Source organism: Mus pahari, chromosome 3, assembly GCF_900095145.1.
Source record: "Mus pahari chromosome 3, PAHARI_EIJ_v1.1, whole genome shotgun sequence".
NCBI lineage: Eukaryota > Metazoa > Chordata > Mammalia > Rodentia > Muridae > Mus > Mus pahari.
This window is the reverse complement of record NC_034592.1, coordinates 115,178,437-115,196,583: the sequence shown is the minus strand read 5'-3', so window position 1 is coordinate 115,196,583 and position 18,147 is coordinate 115,178,437. Positions and strand designations below refer to the sequence as shown.

Below are 18,147 nucleotides of genomic sequence, written 5' to 3'. Positions count from 1 at the left end.
GTGAAAATGTAGAGTTTAGTGGGATTGGCTACAGTGGAACCATGTGAAAATGTAGAGTTTAGTGGGATTGGCTACAGTGCTACTTTGTTGCAGTCCAGGACTCAGAAGGCCAAGGCTCTGGCGTATAAGGGTAGCTTGGGCTACATTTTGAACCTATCTCAAAAAATACTGTTTTTGAAGTACAGTGTATATAACATAAAATTTGAAAGAGTTGTCAGAGACATGATATATATATATATATATATATATATATATATATATATATATATATATATATATATAGTAACTCTTGTTATGTAACTACTACCTCCTCCTAGTTCTAAAACACCCTGGTTACTCACAAAGCAGAGCAGCCTTAGTTCATGAGGTACTCCACTCCAGTTGCTTTGAGTTATATTAGGAAATTCATCCTGCCTGTGTGTTCTCCCTGGCTTCTCAGTCCATTGAGTGATGCAGCATGGAATGCTGTAGCTTCAAGTGCAAACTTGAATTGGACTGGGAACATGGGTCTTACTGCAGCTAGCACAGACAACCAATGTCATGTACCCAGTGTTCATGTAAGAAGCTGTAGTGTGATTAGAATTCTGTGTGGTTTTCTGTTTATTTTGGTCTGGTTTTTGAGATAGGGTCTTATTCTGGTCCAGGTTAGCCCTAGATCCATAATCCTCCTGCCTCAGCCTCTGAGAGCTAGGATTATAGATATGCACCATTGTACTTGGACAGAAATAGTTTTAAAAGCAGACCTTTGCTAAGTAATATAAGAAAATTCAACCCCAATAGAGCATGTTAAATTAGAGCCCTATTTAGATCTCTGGCATGCTTTTAAACTTAGACTTGGGTCTACGTGCTTTCAAATGAGAAATTTAATTTTTTGCTGGGTCAATTTGCTCAGCTACAAAAGTCAGTGGATTGGAAATCTCTCCAGAATTCCTCAGGCCAAGGAACTTGGCTGTTTCTTAGTTAGCTATTTAGTCTTTTTAATGACTCCCTCTTGGAGAAAGAACTTGTGTTCATTATAGGAAACCACCAAATGTATAAAAGGAAGGTAAAATGACCTTTGACTAACAACCACGGTCACTATATGGGAGTAAGTTGTCGTTGTCCTTTGATTATCAGCCATGATTACTATATAGGAGTAAGTTGTCGCTGTCCTTTGCTTTAAAGGCAGTGTGAAGACGGTGCACATGCTGAGTCAGCAGGTCTGAGTGATCAGGGAGTGTGAGGAGTAGAGATGAAAAGTTCTGCTGTTGCTGTCCTTGACCCGAAGTTTATTGTTTCTGGATCTTTTGCCAACCATATGGATAGCTGGGGAGCTCTTGGCGTGTGTGATGATACTATTATTATAATGTATTACATAGTGTTGCGTGGACTTTTTCCTTTGCCAACATGTGAACTTCAGAGTTTCTTTTCTCTCCTCTCTCCTCCCTCTGTCCCTCATCCTCCTTTTTCTTTAGACAGCCTCCTGCTATGTAGCCCAGACTAGTCTTGAACTCAGCAGTATGCTTGTTTTTCTTTGTGTATTTGATGAGAATTTTATACAAGTATACAATGTATTTTGATTGCATTCAGCTTCCTAACCACCTCTTAGTTCTCCTAGACCTTCCCATTCTTCCTTCCAATTTTATCCCGTGCTCTTCTTCCTGTTGAGAGTTCAGTTAGTGCTGCTGTAACTATGTGCATGGGTGTAGAGTCGTGCTCCTCAACCTTCCTAACACCTGATACTTCCAACATGGTTCCCCTCGGTGTAGTGACCCCAACGATAATAACATGAGTTTGTTGCTACTTCATAACTGTATAAATATCTGATATATAAGATGTCTTATATGCAATCACTGTGAAAGGGTCATTCAGCTTCCAAAGAGGTCTCAACACCCAGGTGGAGAACCCTTGGTGGAGAGTCATCAACTGGTTCCTAGGCAACCACAAGCGGCCAGACCACTAGAGAAAATTGACTTCCCTGTCTCAGCAGCCATCAAGTGCTAGTGTTTCTCAGTTCAGAGTAGGACTCTAAAGCCCTGTTCCATTCATGCTTGAACCTGCATGGGTCTCTCCCTCTCCCCCTGTTGATTTGGGGTGCTCTTTATAAATCGTTGATTCAGTCTCCCTTTCTCTGTATTACACATATAGTTTCTATTAGACTGTCATCAGTGTTTCTGTTTTACAATGCTGAAATTTAAACTGTGTTTTTATCTTTTGCTAATCTACATTTGGTTGTTATGGTTGTGGTGTTTGAGATAGGATCTCATTCTGTAGATCTCCTGGAACTGGAGTTATCTATATAAGGTGGTTGTGAGATCCCATGTGGATGCTGGGAATTGAACCTTGGTCCTCTGTAGCCACTGTTTTTGATCACTGAGTTATCTCTCTAATTCCTATATATGGAATTTTTATTACAATGATATACTTCTAAACAATACAATCTGTACTAATTGATTTATGAACACACACACACTTCCTGAGTAGGATCTCACTCTGTAGCTCTGGTTGCCTCTAATCTGTGTTTTAAAAAACTATTTGGAAGCAGTACAGTGGCAGCATCCGTAGTGCCAGCCTTGGGAGGCTGAAGCAGGAGTATCCCGAGCTTCGGGATAGCCTGGGCTATAGAGCAAGACCTTGTCCCCCCCCCCAAAAAAAAAAAAAAACTAAAATATAATTCTGCTGTTACCACTTATAGCTAAGCTATAGGTGGTTTTCCTTGATGTTAACATATTCTAAGTAAGAAGCACTTTCCTGGGACTAGAAAGATGGCTTAGCAGTTAAGAACAGTTGTCAGGCCTGATTTCAGTTCCCAGCAGTACCCAAGCTGGGTTAGGCAGCTTATAACTGCCTGCAACTTGAGAGTCAGAGGACCTGATGCCCTCTTCTGGTCTCTCCTGGCACCTACAAGCTTAAATACACATAAATGTCCATTTTTCTTCTATCTGAATATAACTAGTTTATGGCTAGTTATTGTTACCTAAAAAGTGCTTGTTTTCTTGGGGTTAAAGCCTCTTTGTTGTTGTTTTTTTTTTTTTTTTTTTTTTTTTTTTTTGTTTTTTTAAAACAGGGTTTCTCTGTATAGTCCTGGCTGTTCCGAGTGCTGGGATTAAAGGCATGCACCACCACGCCAAGCTAGTAAAGCCTTTTTTACTTTCAGTATTACATCTTTAGAAGAGATCCCTAGGAACAGAACCATTTGATTAAGGAATGAAAATATTTCATTTCTTGTTTCTAACCAGATAAATCATGTTGTTCCTCACCAAAGGATGCATAGCATAAGGCTAGACCTCCTTTGAATAGATTCCAAGATGGGTGGGTTCTCCTGCTTCCCAGTGTCCTAAGCAGCTCACACAGCAGGCTGCTTAGTTATAGTCTTCTGACTGCAGCACTTCCTCTTTCTAGAGCAGGCAGGCAGTTACCTTGGTTCCTGAGGAAGTGATCTTAACCAAAGCAGTTCAGACACTGCCACTCCTCAGCAGCCTGGTCACCTGCATTTCGACACTGGCTTATCAGTTACTTCCCTTGCCCTGGAGAGTGTTGAGGATTCTATGGCTAGAGGTTTCTTTGGAATGTTCCATTTCTATCTTTCCTGGGGGCTCTGGCTCACCCAGCTCCACCCTATGGGAAACTCCACACTTCTCCATTTAAAGTAGCCTATACACATCTGTTTCATTTAAGAAAACAAAGTTTGCTGCTGCAATATGTAATATGCAGTTTAGGGCTCTCTTAAGAATATGGGAGGCCATTTAGAAAAACCATTCTTCCCTACAATAGAATGGCAAGTGCTGAAACCCCCTCTCACTGTAGCCTTTCTCTTCAGGTGGTGATCAATGGTGGGGCCACATCCAGCGGAGAGCAGGACAATGAAGACACTGAGCTCATGGCAATCTACACCACAGAGAATGGCATTGCAGAGAAGGTACCCATGCTCATCCCTTCCTACTGCCCGACTCTGTTTCTGCAGAGCCAGGGGCGGCTCTGGTTTGGGACATCATACCTTCCCGGGGGCTTGGGGGTGTCTGTATGTTTGTTTTGTAATGGAAGAGTCATAATTACTAGGTTTTAATTGTCTTAGTAGTAATTAAGGTTAAAAGCTCTTAAGAGTCATTATCTAGGTATTTGTAAAAGCCTTGGCCAGAATGTTTGAGAATAGTGGTTAAGAGCTTGAGGACCAAAAGTCAAGTCTGATTACAGAGGTGACTCAGACTCTAAGGAATTACCATGACTCTCTGGGTATCAGCTTTTCACCTATTAAGTAGGAATAAAAATATAAGGTAAGTGTACCTAAAGTGGATATCTGAAATCAAAACTGCCAGCTACCAGTGTGGCATTCCAAAGCATGCATGCATACATGCATGCATGCATTTATGTATGTATGTGTGTATGTATGTATGTGATTATAAACATATTTGCATTTACATATGTACACATACACACGTATACGTGTGTGTGCTTATTCATTGTTTTTTAAATAAAATTTGAATGATCATGTTTGTGTACTTTTTTATTTTATATGACTATAATGAAATGAAGTAAAGAGAGTTCTATTTTGGCTTAAAAGCTGGAAGGAGAAGATAGGCAACCCTAGTGGGCATCGCCCCATAGAGTCTCATGGTACATAAGAGCCAATGCTCATATCCTGACCCAGAAAACAGAAAGGGGGCAGGGTCAAGCAGGGCCCCACAATGCATTTTAAGAGTTCAGATCTTTGTGTCTATGCCTTTGTTTGTTTGTCTGTCTGTCTGTTGGCTAAAGTGGACTTTGTTTACAGTCCTCTACCCCAGCTTCCAGTGTTAACTAAAATCTATGTTTTAAAGGTCCATGGTATATTAGGCTGTTGCCACCCTTGATGAAGCCTTTAACACATGGGCCTTTGGGGGCATTCATTAGGCAAACTAGCATATACTAAGGAAGGGGTTTATTTTGCCCTTGGTTTTATTCCTTTGTGTAAGATATATAACAGTGTAGAATTTACCATGTGTGGTGAGCCCAGTATGTCTTTAGTCCTGTCTGTGTAGAAGTGTTTCAGGAATTGCAGTTGGGTTCAGGTGTCTCTTAATGATTCGTAGAATCCATTCAGTTCTCATCCTCGCAGTTGTGTATAGAGAGAAGCTGCAAATTAAAAGCCTTGTTGGAAAACTACAACAGCAGGGTTAGAGAGACACCAGGCCTCTCAACACCTTTCCCCCAGTGCAGGCAGGCGGGCAGTGTTGTAATTCTCCCACAACAATCTATAATAGTTCTCATGAAATATTGCCAACTGGGGAAGCTCACCTGGGCTTTGGCATGGAAAGTTTTATCAGGAATCAACCTCTTAGGTATGGCTGGTCACCATGTAGCTGAGCTTAGAGTCTAGTTTCTTATTGAACAATCTGGTAACAGGTGACCCAAGGGTCCTGCCATAGATGGGATTATTGTGTAAACCATTACCTTACCCCAAGGCTTCAGAGGAAAATAGAAAGAAAGAAAGAAAGAAAGAAAGAAAGAAAGAAAGAAAGAAAGAAAGAAAGAAAGAAAGGGAAAGGAAAGGAAAGGAAAGGAAAGGAAAGGAAAGGAAAGGAAAGGAAAAGAAAAGAAAAGAAAAGAAAAGAAAAGAAAAGAAAAGAAAAGAAAATATTATTTTAAAATCCAAGAAAAGCAAACACCTGGGAGCTGGTGTCAGGTGAGGCCAGACCTTTCTTTGGAAGGCCGAGAAGGTTTGAGTAGCCCAGCCTGCTGAGCCGTCCTGTCCTAGTCTCTCATATGCACATGCAGTTTCTCTGTCATGTCAACTACTACAGTCTCTGAAAGACACAGCTCCATTCTAGCGCATTCAGCATTGCAGGCCTGTGAGCATCTGCTGCTGGGCCAGAGGCAAATGTTTGTTCTGTAACATTGTGTCAAGTGTCAGCTTCATTAGGCTGTACCTTTTAGCCTAGACAGTGAGGCAGAATTCCAGTGTTTATGGAAAGGGACTTAACCCCCAAGTTTGCCCCTTTCAAGGAAAACTAGGCGGCGGCAGTGGCGGCAGGGCATGGAATCAGTACCTCCATCGGGCGTGGGCTACAGGCTCACAGTATTAGCTCTAGCCATTTTTTGTGGAACATTTTCATTTTGTTCCCTATTATTTTGTTTGCTAGGTTAGAAAATATTTTAAAAGTACATACTTTGTTAGTTACGTTTTAATTAATATGGTGACATACTGTGACAAAGGTTTGTTTGGAGCTGTGGTTCTGTGACCATCACTGCAGGGAGCATGGCGGCAGGCAGGCGGCTAAGCTCAAATCAAAACCACAACAGGAAGCAGAGAAGCCTGCACCCAGTGACATACTTCCTCCAGCAAAGCCGCACCTCCTAATCCTCCCCAAACAGCCCCTAACTGGGGACCAGGTATTCAGATGTCTGAGATTATAGGAGACTCTCATTCCAACCACCAGAGATATGCACTTCAGATTCTAAGAAATGCAATTAATTATTTGCAGAGTCTTAGAAACTAGAGCAATTTTAAGACTCCATGGAAAGAAAGACAGGGTTTCTTCAAGCCATCTGTTTAGCTGGTGTCAAGACTGGATTCTTGCTAGGCTGAGTTAGTTATCTTGGTGATCTTGGCTTTTAGATGTATGCAATACTTAACATTTTAAAAAATCTTTATTGCCACATAAAGTATTAGAAGTGTTTTTTAATAAATAAAGCCAAAACCAAGATTTCAGTCATCAGCTTGGGCAGAGGCTCTAGTCAGGATTGGAGCTCTTGGGAATGAGGCAGTGTCATGGGAGTCAGAGCCTCATTCTGAGAATTATCCCTCTGAGGACAGTATGGCTGCACCAACAGAAGGTGCTTCTGGGCAGTAGAGGGCTGTGCTAAGTCAGACGGACTTAACATCCTTCCAGGCAGTGACTAACCCCTTTTCTCCTCTCAACTCCAGAGCTCTCTTGCAGAGACCCTGGACAGCACTGGGAGCCTGGATCCCCAGAGGTCGGATATGATCTACACGATAGAAGATGTCCCTCCCTGGTACTTGTGCATATTCCTGGGATTGCAGGTAAGATGGGTCTTCTAGGGTGGGTGACGTCTGGCCAGAGCTTATACTGTTTACCGGCTAAATTTTTAAGATCGTCAATGTTTAATTTTTATTTTATTATTTTTAGTTTGTGTATTATGTGTGGGTAGGCATGTGACTACGGGTGGCTGTGGAGGCTGTAGATGTTGGAGTCTCACTGCCTGATGGGGCTCTGGGAACCGAACTCCAGTGTCCTGCAAGAACAGTACATGTGTTTATTAAACTGCTGAGCCATCTCTCTAGTCTCCAAGTTTTATTTTAACTAAGATTTATTGTAAATGTATTTTACAAGAATGATATATAAGAATTTTCAACATTAATTTCAGAACAGCAGGGAAAAGAAAAGAACTGGGAAGTAAATGCTCAGGGAATGAAAAGTGATGTGGTGGGAGGGGGGGTGGCTGCAAGGGAGATGGAGCAGGGGAGGGGAGATGGATCAGAGGAGGGGAGACAGCAGAAACAGAAAGGGGTCAGTAGCCTCGGCCTCCCACCCAGCCTTAGCAATCCAAGATCAGATCATGGCAAGCATCATGACCAGGAAAGGCTCTTCCTAAAGGAAGGGAACTTTGCTGCCTTCCAGCCTTAGTCTGCTGTAGCTTCCAGCAGGTGGAGGAGGATGACAATAGACAGGTCTACTGTGACTTTAGTGCTTGTCCTCAGTACTCTTGTCCTGCTCACTGGATTAAAGTGGCTTTTGAGAAATGTGGGCATGCTGTCTCCTTCCTGGCCTCACCACCTGACTTCTGACTCCTGCATTGGGTTTGGACCCTGTTTTGAGGTCTGACTTTCCACACTTCCTTGCTCAGTGTATGATCAGTTCCCGTCAGTGTTCTCAGGTGGGGGAAAGTCAGTCTTGTTGCTCACACCCCACGCCTACTGGGAGCTGGACTGTGCCTGGCCCCACTGCTGGCAGCCGGAGGGCTGAGTAGGCTTGGTGAATAACCCTGGACCTGATATGAGAGATGCACCTTTCAGGCATTTCTAGGATAGTCACATGGGAGTGACAACTCTTTTACCTCCTGTTCCTAATGATACACAGTACATTGTGCACTGCATTGAGGAGTTTTTGACAGAACACACCTGAACATTTGAGCTAGTCAGTGTGCTTCTCTGACTTGGGCAGAAATGGGAAGCTGTGGGGGAAAAAAAGAGGGGGTCCACAGAACAGAAATAGTGAACTAGAAAATTAGGGCGAGGAAGGAAAATGAGTTGTGAGTGCTGGAGCTATCTTCAGGGGCCACGGGAGGGAGGACGGAGTACTTAGAGGGAGAGTGAATCTCTACCCAAGAGTGCGAAACCACAGAGCAAGGTAGAAAATGCCCTCTGCTCGGGAGTCTCAGAGGTGTATTCCCCAGACTTAATATCTTAGGAATGCAGATGTAGAATGTGAGCATCCCAGCTGGGTTTGGTGCATTCCTGTTACTCCTGGATAACAGGAAGACTGAGCAGGAAGGTTATGGGTTTGAGATCAGCTCGAGCCATATCGTGAGTGTGACACACTGTGGATTCCAGAGTGAGACCCTGACTCCATAAAACAGGAGCAAAACAAGACCTTGTCAGATCATGTCCTAGAGCATGCCTAACAAGGGTCTCCTTCACGTTGGCAAGGGTTGTTCAGCACAATGAACTTAGCATGCTGGGCAAGTGTTAGTGGGCACAAAAAGTAAGTATGTCTAATGTAAGTATGTGCTAATGAGAACTCGTGTCAGTGATGTCATAGGACATGGGTAATAGGGAAAGGAAAGTTACAAAATTGCGGGACATGTGATCAGAATGTGTAGCTGGTGTAACTAGAGCGTCCTCATGTGGTCTGTATGTCCTGAAGACACCAGGACACCAGTGTTAGGGGCAAATCAAGCAAAGCCAGGGCAGGTTTACCTTTCCCCTTGTCTCTCCTCGAGCAGCACTACCTGACGTGTTTCAGTGGCACAATCGCCGTGCCCTTTTTGCTGGCTGATGCCATGTGCGTGGGGGATGACCAGTGGGCCACCAGCCAGCTCATCGGGACCATTTTCTTCTGCGTGGGAATCACTACATTGCTGCAGACGACATTTGGATGCAGGTGAGACAGATGTACTATGGGATTTTTCCACCCCAGTAAGGCACTGAGAAAGATGGGCACTTTGCTCAGGGCTACTGGACAGATCAGTTGGTGATACAGCATATCCCAGTGGCCATTGGTCTCAGTACACCTTTACAAGGTGTCTCTAGCCCCGTATTTCTTCTCTTCATGAAGGGAACAATTGTGCAAGTTGGAAAAGTCTTTTCACTTCTGTGGCTGTCTGGCAAGGCACTCCAGTCTCTAGCATCCTTCCAGTCCTCTACTGTAGTTCTGACCCAGTCTCTCCTACCTAGTTCCCATCTGGTCTCCTGCACTGAGACTGCTCTCTGTGCTCCCCAGCTCTCTGTGCTCCCCAGCTCTCTGTGCTCCCCAGCTCTCTGTGCTCCCCAGCTCCTGCCGTCTTTCTACCGCTCCCCTCCTTGGGCTCCCCAGGCTACGTTCTTCCTTGTGCACAGCTCGTGCACTCTGCATTTCCCAGGTTTCTACCTCAGCCTCTGAGCCCCGCCCTACTGCATGTTCCAGTGGCCTGCCCACACAGCACTCCTGCACATCCTCTGCCCCACTTGTTCCCCTCCAGAGATTCCTGAAATACTTTGTTCTCCCCTGAATTTCTACACATGTGTTTCTTTGGATTCACTCTTCTCGTGTGGCCTCCTGCTCTGTCTTTGCCCCACCTTCTCACGGTGTTCTTTTTGGTGCTAGCTCTTTGGCTCATTTGCCTTTGCATCCCTAGCCCCGTAACAGTGTGGAGCTGAGCTAGGAAGTACAAGCAGCAAGCATCCCTAGCTTCTGTAAGCTGCCTTTTCTTCTTTTCCACAGTGCGGCTTCCTAATTGCCCAGGCTCTGCTGGTTATCCTCAAAGTCTGTGGATCTCTCTCTCTCCACTGGAGACAGTGCAAGTGGGGCTTGCTTTTCCCTGCTAAGAAGAGGCAGCTAGAGGGACAGTGAGGAGCAGGCAGCTGTGACCTGGAGTCTGATGTGCCAGGGTCCTCAGAACTCTGAAGGGCTACCCTGCCAGGGGACAGTGATCAGCTGGGGTGTCTGGCTGCAGTAGAGGTGGAGGGGGAGGTGAAGGGCAGTTCCTTTGCAGGTCTACTGGTGGAGAGAAGCTGTTTGCACTGGAGACCATGGGGCTGGCGAGCTGTTGGTTCTTAGATCCTGTTAGACACTGACCGAAGGGTCAGAGATGTTCTTATCGGCGGCTCAGAGGAAAGTAGGGGTGTCATTGATATGCTAGGGAGGGAGATGAACCCAGGCTTTCACAAAACGTCCAAGCCAGGCCGTTAGATGTGGCAGGAGTGACACTGGTATTTGTTGATTATCCAAGGCTCTGGGTCACAGATCTGGTGAAACATCTTTTGTTGGCTTTACATAGTACACAGGACATGGCACTTTGAGGGAGGAAACATTTTTCCTAATAGCTGACGTGACCTGTGGTTGTCAGGGTTGGCTAACGTGGAGAGGCGGTAGAAGCCCTTCGTCGCGGCGGCCTCTGCCTATGTACGCTGCATTCCTATGCCATGCCAAAGGCCCTATGTACGCTGCATTCCTATGCCATGCCAAAGGCCTGCCCAGGCGACTGCCGAACCTGCTGGGCAGACTTACGTAAGATGACGTAGCGAGTGGACCTCAGGGACTTCAGGCAAATGCTCTTGGTCTTGAGGGCACCCCTTTTTAAAGGCATCAGGCATTAGCCCATGGAGAACAGTAAGGTCAGCGCAGTTCACCTCTCCTGTCCCCTAGAGAGCAGCCAGTCAAGAAAGAACTAGAGAGGGTGCTGCCACCTGCTCACGTGGGAACTGGAAATCGGGAGCTGCTTGTCGGCATGGGGTGTCTATGTAGTTGCTCACGAGGCTTACATGTCCAGTGGGGTGACGAGCAGCCTGCCCGTCTTCACCATGTGTGGCCACATGCTTGGTTCTTTATCAGTAGGCCAGCATCCCATCTAAGAACCAGGCAGTGAGTGCATACTGTCTGGGAGAATGGGTGCTATGGTATCAAGCTGGACCTGGGATGTGGGATTCTGTGGCTGTTGAGGCATGGGTGGTATCCAGTCTTGACTTATGAAAGAGGGGAAGGACTGACAGCCCCACAGATACCTAGTGACCTATCTGTAGAAAGTGCAAGTGACTCTAGGTGGCAGGCAGACAGGGTCGTGCATGTATGATGATGACGGTACCACAGAACATTACATAGGGTCATAAGAGGGCCAGGGATATCATGTCTAGGACTTGAGGAGGTGGCAGTGGTAGAGATAGGTCCCAGAGACTTGTGGTTTTGGCCCTAAAGGATGAGGGGGTATCTTTCACCTTGGCAGAGGTAGAAGAAAAAGCAGTTTAAGTTATGATCCAGCACAGGATTTCTGTCACCAGGTACAAGCCAGGACTTGGCTGAGCCTAAGACCCCGTAGTGGTACGACTGTGCCTTAAAGGCCTTAGCCATATGACCACAGAAGAGTGGTGGGACATACCTTCTCAGCCTCAGGACATAGGCAGCTATCATCTCCTTGGGTGACATGTCCCTGGGTGACAGTTGTTGTCTGTATGTATCTTAATCATCTTTTGTAACTTGGCAGGTAATTGGGCAGTTGTAGAGTGTAACTGCTAGATAGTGGTGTGGGCCATCACTGGTGCTGAGAATTAGCATCTCAGTTGGCATTTTAAATTTCCCTGTTTAAAACAAGCAGTTCACACCAAGGAGATGCAAGAGTGGACAGATGGGGAGGGGTGTGGTAGTGTGGGGATGGAGCCCAGAGCTGGGCTGATCCCACCACTCAGCTAAAGGATCGTATGTAGATGGTTGGTGCTTTGGTTTACTAGTCAGTTTTTTCAGCCTTCCCCTCGTAGAAGTTTTTTTATGTTAAGCTTTTGTGATTTCTTGGATTTCCCAACTCTGGTGGTTTTTCTGTGTTGTGTCGTAAGTTCTGTATTATGTGTTTTTCTGGCATTTGTTGGCACCCGATGCTTCCATCACACTGGGCAGCTAAGGTGATTGGGCCCTGCCTCCGAGGGGTGGGCCTCTTCTTTTGAGGAAGCTAGTGAGCAGGGAAGGAGGAGTGGCCTGTGCCTAGGTTCCCCCACCCCCTTCATTATTGCAGCCTTGAAACTATATTGTTCCATAAAAATAGAGTTCAGGAAAGGTGTTGGATTTGGATGCCTTTAATTTCAGCTCTTCGGAGGCAGAGGCAGATGGATCACTTTGAGTTTGAGGCCAGCCTGATCTATATAGAGAGTTTTAGGGCATCCAGTGCTGCATAATGAGGCTGATCTCCAAAAAAGAAAGCAAGCCAAATGGATCTTTGAGAAACAAAGATGTTGAAACAGATGTGTCCCTTCATAGACCTAAGGCTGAGCCCCTAGTGCTCTTCCTTCACAGACCTAAGGCTGAGCCCGCAGTGCTCCTCCCCGGCAGACCTAAGCCTGAGCCCAGAGTGCTCCTCCCTGGCAGACCTAAGGCTGAGCCCACAGTGCTCCTCCCTGGCAGACCTAAGGCTGAGCCCGCAGTGCTCCTCCCTGGCAGACCTAAGGCTGAGCCCACAGTGCTCCTCTCTGGCAGACCTAAGGCTGAGCCCAGAGTGCTCCTCCCTGGCAGACCTAAGGCTGAGCCCAGAGTGCTCCTCCCTGGCAGACCTAAGGCTGAGCCCAGAGTGCTCCTCCCCGGCATACCCTTTCTTCCCTGCTTTGCTGCCTGAGAGTGCCTTCCCTGTCTCTGGGGCCCACCATCGTTTCCACAGGGGGTTGTGAGGCTCATTCCCTAGAGCATGTGTGTGTTGGGTGGGCTGATTTTCAGGACACCTCTTCCCGGGAGTCCCCTCTGCCTTCCCGCATTTCCTCTCCCTGTACTTTCATCTTCATTGCTCAGCTCCTTTGATGGAGACTCAACAGTTCTACATTTGGTTACTTGCTTAGTTATATTTGGTTAGTTTTAGCTACCCCTTGAGCTTGTTCTAAGGGCTGGTTCCAACCCCTTTAAAATCTCCCTCTCATTGGGATAGAGTTACTCAGATTCTCCTTAACCCACAGCCACCAGCCTGCAGTAGTCGTGGCTAGAGGCCTTCACCTCTGCGGAATCACTGGAGGAAGGTTCTCTGAAACCCTGTGCTCCTTTGCCTCGCTGATTTTTTTCTCACTGATGTGGCTAGAAAAGAACCCCACTGTCTTTAGAGGACCCCTCAAGCCTGCTCCAGGAGCCTCACTACTCTGTCATCCCCAATACTGTAAGAGTGCAGGTAGGGGCTACCAAAGGGGCCTCTTGTGGTCAGGCACAAACCTGCTTAAGCACATAGCAGATTCCTTTGCTGAGAGCCACTGACACTAGTTTAGTATCTGGTTTCTGATTAGGCACTGCCCATAGGAGAAAGTCCCCTGCTTTCTATCTTATTAGCTTTTTATGGCCATAGGGTGTGTGTGGCAGTGTGTAGTATATATGTAGGGGGCTGGTGGGGCCTGGGGTTTTGCACAAGTGGTATACTCCCTGAGGACAGTACACTTTCCAGGTCTTACATCTGGGGACTTTGAACCCACACTATCAAGAGTGCAGAGAGGTTATTTAGGGAGGTTGGAAATTTCCCCATGTTTCTTCATCCCTGAGGAGTCCTTGTGTTTGTGAACCAGTTGGAAATAAAGTTGCAGATAGATAGCATGCTGTTCCACTCTAAATGAGATGATAGTCTCTGAGTAACCACAATGCCATTTATCAACTTGAGAAAATAATTATTCTGTCATATCATCTAATATGCAGTCTACATTTAATTTCCCCAGTTGTCCCTAAAAGATGTGTTATAGCTGTTCCCCAAGCCTCTCCAAGCCATGGTCCAATTAAGCTCGTACAGTATTTTTCTTGCTATGTTTCTCAATGTTTTAAAGTCCAGGCTAGGTGTCATGGACTCAGACCCCAGTTTGTCTGGTTGTGTCCTTTCGGTACTGTCTGACTGGGTGCATAGTCTCTCACTTGCTGTGAGCTGGAAGATGGGCCAGAGGCATGGATGATTCAGGGTGAATGTTTCACCAAAACTGCCAAGTCAGTGACATCATGACCTTTATATTCCAAGCAGTACATAATAGCTGGTTATAGTGTTTCCCACAAATAAAAAGTTTACTGCCTTCTTCACCAAGAAAGCATCTTAAATAGTGTGGTAAAGTGGAGGCCAGTGCAAACCTGGAAGAAAATGACCTTGAAAGACATTTCTGGTCGGCCTCACCGGGTGACTAGACTCACCATAAACTTGGTGGCTTGGATCCCTTTGTACCACTTACCAGCCATGAGACTTTGGCCAGACTGCCTAGCTTCTCAAAGACCATTCCCCCAGATATAAAATAATATGTAGCATGTTAATGAGTGTCGTGCAAGGTAGTGCCTGCCCCACTGGTGCCGTGAGCTGTCATTATTACCTGGGCTCTGGAAGGGAGGTGGAAGTCTGGTGGAGCAGCGATGACTGATGACTGTTACAGGACTGGGTGTGCCCCCTGCTCACACAGGCAGCATCCTGACTTGGATGGGGAAAAAGTCATTAGAAAACAGCAGTGGTCATTCAACCCAGCTCCTCCTGAGGCCTGAGCCAGTCCAGCCTCCGCTGCATGGGGCAGGGATGCTGGCCGTGTCTCCTTAGGGTACTCTTTATTGTTGTTTTAATCTTCAAAGGTGTCAGGGATTAAAAGACTGCCTGACTCTTTGCTAATTTTGGATTTAACAAATTTTGTTCCCTCTACACTGTTTTTTTGGTGGGGGGATTTCTTAAAACAAGGTTTCTCTGTGTAGTCCTGGCTGTCCTGAAACCAGCTCTTATAGACCAGGCTGGCCTTAAACTCACAGAGACCCATATGTCTCTGTCTTCTGAGTGCTGGGATCAAAGGCAGGCCACATCACCATCTGTCTTCTCTACACCTCTTTTCATTTGACCATCAGATCCTGCTAGCCTGGCACAGTCCCCATACCACAGGTTGCCCATTCTCTTCCTCGATGCTTCTCATCTCTAGGCTGGTAGCTAACAAGGGTGAAAGGAATCAGGTTCTCACCAGATGTCCAGGGAAGGAAGCGCCTTCCACTTCACACAGTTTTGAGACTGTTACCCAGCAGCAGTGCTTTACCAAGCATACCCATAAACTTCCTCAAAGTACTGATAAAAAGTCCTGTGCTAGGTGTGGTGTACATACCTTTAAGGCAGATAAGTCTCTGTGAGTTTGAAGCCAGCCCGGTCTACATGGTGATTTGCAGGTCAGGTAAGGCTACATAGTGAGACCCTGTCTCAAAAATGGACTAAATAAGTAAATACCCATTATCTCATGAGTAATTGTATTAACACCTAATTGTATTAACATGCAATAAATGCACCTTCTCTAAGGTGTGTGGTCAGGTGAGTTTTCCTGTGCACACAGTCACATAACCAGCATTGCAGTCAAAAGATAGAGAGCAGTGCCACGTGATGCAGCCTTGTATTTGGCTTCATTTTATGCTAACAGACAATGTTTGCAAAGGAGATTATCCAAAGGAAAAGGTGATCTGATATGGTAAAAAATGTCCGAGAGGTGCTGGTTCTCCTGGGAGTATTCCCTTCCTGATCTCCCCTCCCCGCTCCCCACCATCCCATCTCAATTCTGGTTACTACACATAGGGCCTAGAAACAGTGAGCCCACTCAGTGTGCAGATCTCTGGTCCTCACTGCCATTCTTTAGGCTAATGGACTAGTTAGTGTTCTCTGAGCAAGTGGCTGACTTAGAGTAGGGCCTGGGAGGACAAGTTGAACCTGCAACATCTCATACTGGAAAGCTATGTTCAAAGAACAATAGGACACGTGGAGCTCCCTTCCAAAGGAACAGAAGCCAACAGGCTCTTCTGGGCAGGTTTGGGCAATTCAGTTCTTAAGAACATGCATAGTAGTAAGTTATAAAACTCAAATTCATGTGCCTGCAGTGATGTTCAGGAAGAGAAGGTAGAGATACAGTGGAGAAACAGGGAAACTTCCTTACAGCGAATGTCAATTATAAACATAGATAAAACCCAGGAGGACAGCTTGGGCTACACAGCAAGATTGTGGTTCAAAATATTATTGATTGATTGATTGAATGATTGATTACCAGAGGATCATAATATCTAAACATTATAGAATTTAAAGTTAGTGGTAATCACTTCAGATTATTTGCTATTAGTGAGAAAACATGTCACATGATGAGGTGAGTCACCCACCTTAAATAAGCACCTTCACCTAGTGGGACATCCTGATGGGTGAGTTCCAGTGTGACAAGTAGGTATTGAGAGGTCTCCTTGTCAGGATGCTGAACTTGAGGTACACAGGCTTTGATTGTACTGGGTGTGAGAACTGTAAATATTTGAGAAACAATTAGAGAAATATAGTGATGCTTGAATATTAGGTTATATTACTGTTTTATTGTTGGATTTCTTGGGAGATGTAGACAGTTCTAATTGCTGCTCAAGTGTTTGAGTCAAGTATTTTCACTCTGTCATCTGATTCCCAACAGCTGAGTGATGAATGAGGAAACAACACCAAAGCGTTGCTAATTTACAGAAGTTCTCTTTGGCACATTGCTTCGCTTTCCGTCAAAGGTGTCCAGTCCATATTCCTGGCGGTTGATTCAGTGATGAAGCTTGGTTCCTTAAAACCAAGTCTGTTTGAGGCCTTTAAGGATACTATTTTTACATTCTTCTGCAGTCCAGACTCAAGCCAGTGTTCATGTGTGATTGATAGATTTTGCACTAGGTTTGGTCATCGTCTGTGCTGAGGAAGCACAGGCTACACTTCAGTGAGGAATTCTGTCAGAGCAAATACACTGCACCTCCATGGTCCGGTGGGACATGGGGCCTTTGGACTGTCAGAGACCGGTCTCCTTCCATAGGGATCGCCACAATCCTGAGATCTGTCGTGCACACTTCCTTTCTGCTCTCTTCTCAACCTGAACAACGCCCTACCCAGGCAGCACTGTAAATCCACATGTGAGGAAAGCCTAACTTCTTAACTTTAATCTAACAAAATTACTTTCCAAGCATGCTTGTAAATAGCTCCTTAGGCTCTTTACTGCTGGTCCTGGGAATAAGATTGCAAGTGAAGGAGCTGTGCCTTTCTGTCAGGCAGTTGTAGCTTCAGGACAGGACAAGCAGACCAGTATAGAGGGGAACCATTAGAGGCTAAAGGATAGCCTGGCCCTTGCCAGCTTGTCACCAGAGTCAACACCAAAGGACTTGGAAGTTGGTCAGGTAAGGACCACACCTAGAGCTATGGCACGGCCTGTTCAAGTCTGAGAATAGCTTCCAGGTGCCAGTCACCAGTCTCCATTTCCCTCAAAGTGATCCTTTCGGAGCTTAATCCCCTGAGCATTTTCCTTTTTGCCTACAGGTGTCACTGGTTCCTTTTCACCTTCACTTTGTCCCTCTCTTGGACGTCCCCTGAGGTTTGGTATCTGTGTCCTATGGACCCCTATTTTGCGCCTCTTCTCTTTGCCTGGGTTCCTCATAGCCTCTCAGCATGTGGCTCAGTGCTTCTCAATGTTTTAAGAGAACCGTACTTGATGTACTTGACAGGTGGCAGAGCCCCACACACCTCCCCACACACACCTCCCCACACACACATCCCCCTACACACCTCCCCACACACACCTCCCCACACACCTGCCCACACACACCTCCCCACACACATCCCCCCACACACCTCCCCACACACACCTCCCCTACACACCTCCCCACACACACCTCCCCCTATCTCCTAGGTGGCTGATTGTTGACTCCTTCCCACAGCAGCAGCTCCTCAGGACCCAGGAAGCTTTCTCTCTGCCTTTAGTTGTGCTTGTGTCAGGCGGGCTGCCTTGTTATCAGATGACAGACCATTATCCTTTCATCTAGAGCAGTGCTTCTCAGCCTTCCCAAGGCCTCCGCGACCCTTTCATACAGGTCCTCGGGTTGTGGTGACCCCCAACCATAACATTTCATTGCTACTTCGTAACTATAATTTTGCTACTGTTATGAATTGTAATGTAAATATTCGAAAGGGTTATTCATACCTCCCTCCCAAAAGGGCTTGAGGCCCACAGGCTTGAAAACTGATGTAGCACAAGGGGAT

The 18,147-nt window shown here is 46.0% G+C and overlaps 1 protein-coding gene across 3 annotated transcripts in view; it reads left to right on the top strand.

Moving 5' to 3' along the window:
* Nucleotides 1-18,147, top strand: part of Slc23a2 (solute carrier family 23 member 2) — a 90,013-nt gene that overhangs the window by 48,579 nt on the left and 23,287 nt on the right. For all 3 annotated transcript variants that reach the window (XM_021192548.1, XM_029536182.1, XM_029536183.1), the window contains exons 3-5: nt 3,800-3,898; nt 6,884-7,000; nt 8,923-9,080. In XM_021192548.1, the coding sequence (XP_021048207.1) occupies nt 3,800-3,898; nt 6,884-7,000; nt 8,923-9,080 (374 nt within the window). The remainder of the gene's footprint in view (nt 1-3,799; nt 3,899-6,883; nt 7,001-8,922; nt 9,081-18,147) is intronic.